The sequence below is a fragment of the Triticum aestivum genome, chromosome 2B, assembly GCF_018294505.1.
Source record: "Triticum aestivum cultivar Chinese Spring chromosome 2B, IWGSC CS RefSeq v2.1, whole genome shotgun sequence".
NCBI classification, from domain to species: domain Eukaryota; kingdom Viridiplantae; phylum Streptophyta; class Magnoliopsida; order Poales; family Poaceae; genus Triticum; species Triticum aestivum.
The window spans coordinates 798,012,434-798,022,020 of NC_057798.1; the positions used below are offsets into that span (position 1 = coordinate 798,012,434).

The 9,587-nt window shown below is 40.8% G+C and overlaps 1 protein-coding gene across 1 annotated transcript; it reads left to right on the forward strand.

The window, feature by feature from the left end:
- Positions 1–1,997: 1,997 nt before the first annotated feature.
- LOC123042855 (G-type lectin S-receptor-like serine/threonine-protein kinase SD1-13) lies at positions 1,998–4,844 on the forward strand. Its single transcript, XM_044465228.1, has 7 exons — positions 1,998–2,494; positions 2,626–2,887; positions 3,094–3,322; positions 3,431–3,578; positions 3,680–3,926; positions 4,028–4,162; positions 4,252–4,844. The coding sequence occupies exons 1-7, from the start codon at positions 2,249–2,251 to the stop codon at positions 4,620–4,622; spliced, it is 1,638 nt and encodes a 545-aa protein (XP_044321163.1). The 5' UTR covers positions 1,998–2,248; the 3' UTR covers positions 4,623–4,844.
- The last annotated feature ends 4,743 nt before the right edge of the window (positions 4,845–9,587 follow it).

Here is a 9,587-nt window from a genome sequence, read left to right on the forward strand (position 1 = left end):
TGTACTTTTTTTTTTGACAATTGTGTCATTTCAATGCTTGTACAATTTTTTAGAATGCGAACATTTCAATTTATGAACAAAATTTGAAAAGGCAAACTTTTTTTGAAATTTTGGAAAAAATGAAAAATGGAAAAGAAACAAAAGCTGTCAGCAGAAAAGAGAAAGAAATAGTGGGAAAAGTCTGTATTGCTACAGTAAGCTGGTTGGTAAAGGATAGTTCTAGTAGCTTGCGTTTTTGTAGTTAGACATTGGAGCTTATCAGTTTGTGTACCTAGCGACGAGTGGTCGGCAATGAGAGTTACAAGGTTTGATCCCTCGCATTGCCATTTAATTTTTGTTATATTTTCCTTGTTTTCGTGTGCGATAATGGGCGGGGCCAGTTGGGGCAGCATACTGTGCGTGGCGCCTTCTATATGACTCATTCTACTTCCCGAACGCCGAACCCTATTTGCCATCCGAGGGTATCAAACCATCACGGCTTTGTTCGAAGTGAGCGATCGACATGATATGAGTTGGCCCACTTTGAACGAGCAACTGGTTTTGGGAACCTTTTAGCAGGTTCCCTGAGCTTTTTTCCTGTTTTCTTCATGTTTTTATTTTTCATTTTTATTTTTGCATATTTCGTCATTTTCTTTTATTTTCTTTTTTACCTTATTTTTTTTGTTATTTCTGTTTCCTTTTTGTTTTCCGTAAATTCAAAATTTTCAAAAAAGGTTGAAATTCCAATTTTTCACATATTTGAAACTTGATCATGTTTTGCAAATGTATTCATGTTTCTAAAAAGTTCGGAATTCCAAATTCCAATAAAAATTAAAAAAATTCATTTTTTTTATTTTCCAAAAATATTCATGTTAAAAATAGTTCACCGTAATGAAGAAAAGTATTCACCGTACATTGGGAAAGTGTTCTTTTTTTGCGGGATGGGAAAGTGTTCACTGTGTATAAAAAGTGTTCATCGTGTGTACAAACTTTATTCAGCGTTCATTTCAAAAATATTCAGCATATATTTTAAAGAAAGTTCAGTTTGTATTTCAAAAAATTCACCGTATACTAAGAAAATGTTAAGTGCGTATTTTAAATTCACTTTTTAGAAAACTGCTCACATTTAAGAAAATAACATTCGATTTTTTTTACGATTTTGAAACATTGTTGACATTTTTAAGAAATTTTGTTCGCATTGTTTTGCAAAAGTATTGAAAAAGAAAAGAAAAAAAAAGCAGATCTACAGCTCTATTTAGTACTTTAAACAATAGCGCTGCCTTTAAACCGTGGTCAGTTACTAGGTTGTCTGGTTAGCATCGGTTCCAAGCGTGCCCAGGTTGTGAGTTCCATATCCATTGCAAGCGAAGTTAAATCATACTCCCTCCTATTTCACTACATATGATTGTTTAGGTTGCACATCTTTTGAGTATATTATGATGACGAGTTTTGGCTTAAATTAGGAGTATCTTTCGCAAGACGTGTTTAGGTTGCACATCTTTTGAGTATATAATGATAACGAATTCTAGCATAAATTAGGAGTATCTTTTGCAAGATGTCTCAGTTGCACATCTTTTGAGTATATTATGATAACGAGTTTTGGCTTAAATTGGCAGTATCTTTCGCAAGATGTTTAAGTTGCACATTTTTAGAGTATATCATGATAATGCATTTTCGCTTAAATTAGGGCTATCTTTTGCAAGATGTTTCGGTTGCACATCTTTTGAGTATATTATGATAACGATTTTCGGCTTAAATTAGGAGTATCTTTCACAAGATGTTTAGGTTGCACATCTTTTGAGTATATTATGATAACGAGTTTCGGCTCAAATTAGAAATATCTTTCAAAAGATGTTTCAGTTGCATATCTTTATACTTGTAACCGATGGTGGTACTTCTCATTTGTGCAGTACAAATGGTCAAGTAAACTGCAACGTCACTAGAGACAATGGTGACATACAAGTTGGTGGTGGAGGTGGCAAGTGCGCGTGGACTGTCCCCCAAATACGGTAAAGGATCCGCGAGCGCGTGTGTAGATCTTAAATTTGACGGTCAACGCTTCTGCACAGCCATCAAGGAGAAGACACTGGACCCAGTTTGGAATGAGCGCTTTTGCTTTGACGTGTCTTATCCATCACGTCTTCCCGAGCTAGCTCTTGATGCATACGTTTACAATGTCGGAAAATCTAACGACGGCTCTAGGTCCTTCGACCTCGGGAAGGTCAGAATCAATGGGACCTCATTTGTGCCCGCCCATTATGCCGTTTTCATGCATCATGTGCTCAAGAAGCGCCGGATGCGGTCGCATGCGAAAGGGACATTGGTTCTCAGAGTATACATCATCACTTCACACCCTTTTGGACCGATAGGTAGTAGTTTGAATAGCCAAGAAAGCATATTACAAGATCAGAGTTCAAAACCGTGCAGTATGCCACTACAATATTTGAAAGAGATCACAAATAACTTCTCTCGTGAGCGAATACTTGGCCAAGGTGGTGCTGGCGTAGTATACAAGGTAAGATTATATCATATCTTTTCTCTTGTTTGAAATTTATCTTTGTGCGCATTTCAAATATATTTAACTATACTAGTTCCCGAAACCTCATATCCTTGCATAGTAATTAATAGGAGGTCAACTTTAAGCAGGGAGTGCAGCAAAATGGGGACATGATTGCTGTGAAGAAGATTGTATCAACATTGATGCCAGGCCTGCAGGAGCAGTTTGAGAATGAAGTTTATCATCTTATGACGCTTAAACACCCCAATATAGTGCGATGTGTAGGCTACTGCTATGAAATACAGAATGTATGTTTAGAGTACAATGGGAAATATGTTTTTGCAGAGCAGGCGGAAAGGTTGATTTGCTTGGAATATTTGCCAAAAGGAAGCCTTAATAGCCATTTATCAGGTATCGCATTCAATATGAGGTGTTCTTTATGTGTTTCATCTCTGTCTAGGATTGTAGGTTGCGAGCTTTGAGCATAGCTCGTAAAAAAGGTATTTTATCACATATACTGAGTGCATTCCAACGGATCAATAATGGAAAACAGAAAACATGCACTAGAATTTTCAGGCAACACTATCAGAATGATCTTCCTTTTGTTACGAATGCAGATGAATCTTCTGGGCTTGATTGGAGCACACGCTACAAAATAATCAAGGGGGTTTGCAATGGTTTACGTCACCTTCATGAGCAAATTGATAAGCCTATGTTACACCTGGATCTAAAACCTGACAACATATTGCTAGATAATAGTATGGAGCCAAAAATTACAGACTTCGGTCTGTCAAGAGTGCTTGATCAACCACAAACTATCCGCACTACATCTCGCGATGGAACATTGTGAGTTTATGCTACTTCTTAATCCAGTGATATGTTTTTCATAAGCAATAAGTGGTTTTATTTACAGTCATTTTAACACTTCAAATGTATTTTTGTGCCGCGATTCAGTGGTTACATGGCACCAGAATTTCTACATGGAGGTACAATTACACTAAAGTCGGACATATTTAGTTTGGGTGTGATAATCTTGGAGATAATAACAGGACGCAGGGAGTACCCGGACATTGGAACATCCTCAAATGACTTTATCGAGCTTGTAAGGAAATTTTCTTTCATATTTCAGGGCAAACGTTCTTTTTTGAGGAGAAGATGTTGCATGGTGCATTAACATTCTACATATTTGATCTGATTACACAGGGACTTAAAAAATGGAGAAATGCCTTACCTAGAGCACTTGGATATAGATCCCTCGAAATAAAGTGCCAACAAATAAAAACATGCATTCAGGTAGGTCTAATATGTGTGAATCCTGAGCGCACAAAAAGGCCTTCGATAACGGAAATTATAAATATGCTTCAAAGACCAAAAGACATTAATTGCAACATTGGCTATGAGGCGACAATACCAGGATATTCTGGAAGTACTGATACAGCATTATTGATTGGTCAGTATTAAGTTTATAACATTAAAATGGAGTATTCCATGACTTTGATTAGCTAGCTTTCCATATATTGTTGTTAATGTCTTCATTCAATGTTTCTTCAGGTTCTGATATGTTGAAAAATTTGCCAAATATAAGTCATTGGGAGGTTGAATCAGCATGCGAAGATTTTACTCACATTGTTAGCTCAACTACACTCACGGAAAGGCTGCCAATATCCGACATGGCAGTATTGATTGGTTAGTGTTAAGTTTATCATACAAATAGAATATTAGAAAAGTTGATTCTCTATATATTGGTTGTTAATGTCTATCTATGCTTTCTTCAGATTCTGGTATGCCGAAAAGCCTTCCAAAGCTAAGTCACCAGGAGGTCCAAGTAGCCTCTGAAGAATTTACCAACATTATTGGCTCAACTCCAGGGACTTGTCTAGCACAACCAAATGCAGAACAAGGTTCAGCATCATATCAGAAGGGCGGCATTGCATTTCCAGGGCCCCACACTCAAACTATAAGTAACCAACACAAAACTACACGTCGGTCGAAATGGGCAAACTTCATACGAGAATCTGAGCTAAACCCAGCCCGCCCGCTTGCCCAATTTAGCAACCAATGTATAAGTGGAGCCAAGAATGTGGAGAAGATGGCACGCAAGAGATCAGTTTTAGCGCTGACGAAAATCAACAGCAGGATGAGGTAAGAGGCGTGCTGCTACAATGACAGGCTGAGCTCTGGCGATGCCAAGGACTCCATGGATGCTTGTAGCGGTGAAATGATAGATTTTTTCCACATTTCATTTAACATTTATGTAATTTTGAGTAAGACATTTATTGTTATTAGAACGGATGGTTTTTCTACACCGAGGGTCATTGCACCCTCGCTACACCCATGATCGAAAATATAGCAAAACAAGTCGAAAATTCTGAAACTTTGTAGATTTGACTATTACCAAATGGTTTAGGTGCATGCAAAATATGGTGGCCAAATGACACCCGAGGAGCTCTGTACTTACAAAAAAATAAAGTTTGTGCTCAAACATATAATCTGAAACTTGGGTGTATAGCCGAGGATCATTTGATGTTATTTGACCACCAAATTTTGCAAGCATGTAAAACATTTGTTCATGATATCACAAGTCTACCAAATGAAGTTTAGAGACCGATTGGCTCACCCAGTGTACCAAATAGCCATTGGCCTTGCATGAAAGTAAGGAAGCCACCCACCCGCTGATGATATCCAGCAAGATCTATTTTTAAATTCGTAAATATTATTTGAAATTTGGGGGAAATCAAATTCATAAGCACTTTTTGAAATGCAGGAAGAATTTTGCAAAAAATGAGCATTTTTTGAAATCCGTACACATTATCTAAATTCGCGAACATTTTTAGAAATGAGAACTTTTTATAAAAATCAGACTTTTTTTGAATTCCCAAACGTTTTTTAAAGCCAATAAAAACAGAGAAGGAAAACAAAAAATATAAGGGAAAACCAAGGGACCCCCTCCCCGGAATGGGCCGGCCCAAAGGGCGCGGAGGGTGCGCCTTTGCTGGTTTTCCCCCGCACAGATCGGGGAATAGGAGGAAGGGAGCTCCTGTTCGGCGCCCGACCAGGTTCCTGCCCGCCCGCTATGGAAAGGTAGCGAACAGAAATAAAAAAAAAGGGCAAAAACGTGGCTGTTTAGGAATCGAACACAGATCGATAAAGAAGGGCTTATTCAAGCTTAGCTCACCACCACACTGATTATTCACTTGTGATTTTCATTGCGCGAACTATAGATGAACTAATATGGCCGCGAGATTTATTTATCATTTATTTTATTTTACTTTTATAAAATTGTTAATTTAAAAACGTAGATCGATTTTGAGACAAAAGTTCACAAACTTAAAAAAGAAGTTCTTTGATTTTGCGAAATAGTTCATCATTTTTTTAAGAAAAGTTCACAAACTTAAAAAAGTTCACCATATTTGAAAAAAACTTCATAAAAAAGTTTAAAAAGTTCATCATTTTCAAAAAAGAGTTCATCAAATTTGAAAAAAGTTCACCAATTTTGAAAAAATGTTCATCAAATTTGAAAAAAAGTTCATCAAATTAGAATTGAAAAAATAATCCGCACATTTAAGAAAAAAGGAAAAAACAAAAAAAAGAACAAAAAAAGGAAAAAAAGATAATAAAAACGTGACAAAGGTAATAATAAAAGAAATGAAAAAGCAACTTGCAGAAGTAGGAGTTGGTGGCGTAGTGGTTCCAGCGGTTCAGAAGTTCTTTTACAACAGCGTGACAAAGGTAGTGGCGTAGTGGTTCCAGCGGTTCCAGTGGTTGCAGAAGTAGGAGCTCGGGGATTCTTGAGTTCGACTCCATTTATTTGGTGCGTCTTTTTTTAGTTCTTTTACAACAGGGAAAGAAACACTAAATGGGTCGGCACAGCGCGAGGCGCTGCAGGCGCCCGTTAGCAGAATGCACGGCGCCTGCATGTCCCCTTCAGTCTTCCTCCTCGCCGTTGCGCCGGAATCTCCGGCCGCCGTACTTCCTCTCAGCTTCTTTCTCGTCCCACCCTCCTCTCCCCGAAGCCCGGTCGCGCAACCGTAAACCGAGCGGAGGACCAACTCGAGCTCGGCGACGTCGCCGGTGCGGCAAGGAGACCAGGCACGCGCATCGGTGGCGACCGGAGAGGAGGAGTAGGAAGGTGACGGGGATCTGTCGCACGCGTCCCCACTCGATCCTGAGCGGCAGAAGGGCGCCAGCTGCTCCAGGTAACATGGCGACTGTACTGCACTACCGCCGGTACTGTTTTTAGTTAGTACAGTCGCCCTTGGTCTTCATTAACTGAAACTTTGGGGGACCTTCAAAGCATCGTAGCACAGCACGATAAACAATTTTCATAAAAAGAATTAAGCATACGGGGAGCAGCTGAAGGACACGCGTCGCCTCCAGACTGATTGATGGCGTCTGGTTTGATAAACAATTGCTATAAAAGAATTAAGCATATGGGGGAGAAGCCGAAGAACACGCGTCGCCTCCAGAATGATCGATGGCGTCTGGTACAAGCGCACGTGCTCGTGCCAATGCTCGTACCAGCCGTTGCTGCTACCTCCTCTTCGTCGACTTCCACCCATGGAATCTGACAAGAAACACTAGTAGAAAAGGGGCCATTTGTTCTGGTTCATACGGCCTTTTTGTCCCGGTTGTTGTACCGGGACTAAAGGGTCATTACTAATACCGTAGTTTTTTAGTCCCGATTCTTACACGAATCGGGATAGATGGGCCTCCACGTGGCCGGTGCGCCGAGCCCAGGCAGGAGGGCCTTTGGTCCCGGTTGGTGGCACCAACCGGGACCAAAAGGCATCCACGCGTCAGCATTTCAGGGGCTGGAATTTTTGTTTTTTCTTTTAAGGGGGGTTAGGGGTTTTGGAGGGTTAATTTAGGTGTTTCATGTCCTCTCTTATCTCTGTGCTTGGTCGATGCTACGTACTATACATAGAGAGGCCCTCGACACGCTAGCTAGTAAGAAAATGAAGGAAACCATTAAGTACAGAAGTTCGTCATGCATACCGAGAGAAGTGATCGATCGACCTCTCCTTCTCCGAGAGATTGGTCGAACAACTAGTTTTCGTATTATCTATCCGACGCTACTGGCTACATACATATACAATATGTAAGATCTCTTACAATTCCCTAGCAATTGAAATCAACTTCCACATGGTATTCTCCGGCTTTATTGATGACGTGGTCAAGAAAGAATCCCGCCAATTCCTCTTGAATTGCTTTCATGCGATCTTGTGGTAGGAGTTCATTCTGCATCTACCACGTCTAATTTGAAGAAGGGGGTTAATACATATATATGAATGAAACTCAACAGAAATGATGGTGTAATAAAATGAAATTATGAATATTATTGCTTACGCACTTCATATTGTCTTTTAGAGTAGCCCCGCTTATTTTTCAAAGTCGCGTTGTAGATGAACTCGCACACGTAGTATCCACAGAAATCATTTCCTTGTTCCTGCCACAAGCACTTTACGAGAAATAGAGGTCAATCAAACTGATAATGAAGCATTATAAATGGCATTCATGAAAGTAGAGCTATAGAATCAACGGGAGATGGGCGCAACTAGCTAGCCAATAGTACTTACTTTCGGGGATGTATATCGCAGCTCCTTCGGCAGTCCCGGAGCTTCTACGGTGAACTGTTTCCAAACCCTGCAAGACAAAGAAAATAATAATTATTACTTGAGATATCAGGAAATGAACAAAAAGTTGCCGATATGGTGCGATAATGATCGATTGAACTTACTTGTTGAGCATTTTAGTCATGTCCGCATAGGTTTCGGGAGCTTTTCGTCTCGAGTCTAAGACGGTTACTAGTCCCCGCTCAAGCTTAATCTCCAGAAGAACATAGTGGAAGTTGCGCACGCATGCATAACTCATCAATTACATTACTATAACCTCGCTCGAGTAATAAGGGAAACCGAATATGCACACGACAGTAACACTCACTCAAAGTTGTAAGGAAAGAGTATGGTATCTTTGTTTTGATTTTTGATCAACGATCGTAGCAAGTTGGCCTCGGCCTCTTCGGCGTGCTTTTTAACCTGAATTTTATCTATGATATTTGTGTTAATGAACCCAATATCATACATTTCTTGTTTTCTGCACTCGACGATCTTCAATCTGCATAATATATTGAGGATAATTAATTATAAATACATGCAATGAAAGAGCCGAGCTATATATAAAGACTTAATGACAGAAATAGTACTTACAGACAGTAGCAAAAGACCGTTAATTTATCGAGGGCCTTTTAATTGAAGAACTCGAAGAACTCCTGAAATGGAACAGGCAACAGATCAGTTCCAACGAGGTCGTGCTCCTCTTTAATTCTCAGATACAAAGTATTTGTCCCCCCAGACTCTCTGCAGGCTTTCATGTACCAATTATGGAATCTTTGCATCATCGTTGTTAGAGATTTTTCATCTTTGATGAGAGCCTTCCCGTACTCGTATTTGTGTTCGTCCACCTCCGTGAAATCAGGAAGTTGATCGTCAGGCAGGTAATCTGCAAGATTGCTATAACCGGCCACCGTCCCCAGAGCATTAGCGATGATGTCGCCGCTAGACACATTGAGCGGGGGGCACGATTGATTTGCCTGTTCGCCGAGCTGGGCAATTTTTTCGCAGCTGCTCGTTCTTTTGACCTTTGATGTCTGACAGTACTTCCCAACCGCTCCGCTTCGAGATATGCCTGTTCAGTAATGCGCTCATAGTTGGTTCTCGGCAGAGACTTTGGTGGTTTCCTTAGGGCATCGATAGTGCGCTTTGCTTTCACCGGATCTACCTTCTCCTCCGGAGGTGGATGTCTCTTTACTTTCAACCCTTCAAAGAAGTCGTCCACTTCGGCCCGCACGATCTTCGCATTTTCCTCCTCGGTCCTCTCGTACGGTAACTTCTCTAGAGGCTTGAGAGAAGGACCGTATTTGTATTGCCTCCCGCCTCTGGCTGTACTGCTAGACGCCGGAGCAGACGGAGCGGCTGCGGCGTCTGTCTTCTTTCGTGCTTGCTTACGAGGTGGAGGAGAAGGACTACGACGCGCTGGAGCAGCCGGGGCGGCGGCGGGTCTCTTCCGCCCTTGCTGGCGAGGCGGAGAAGGAGGAGGCTGCTGGCTGCTCGGG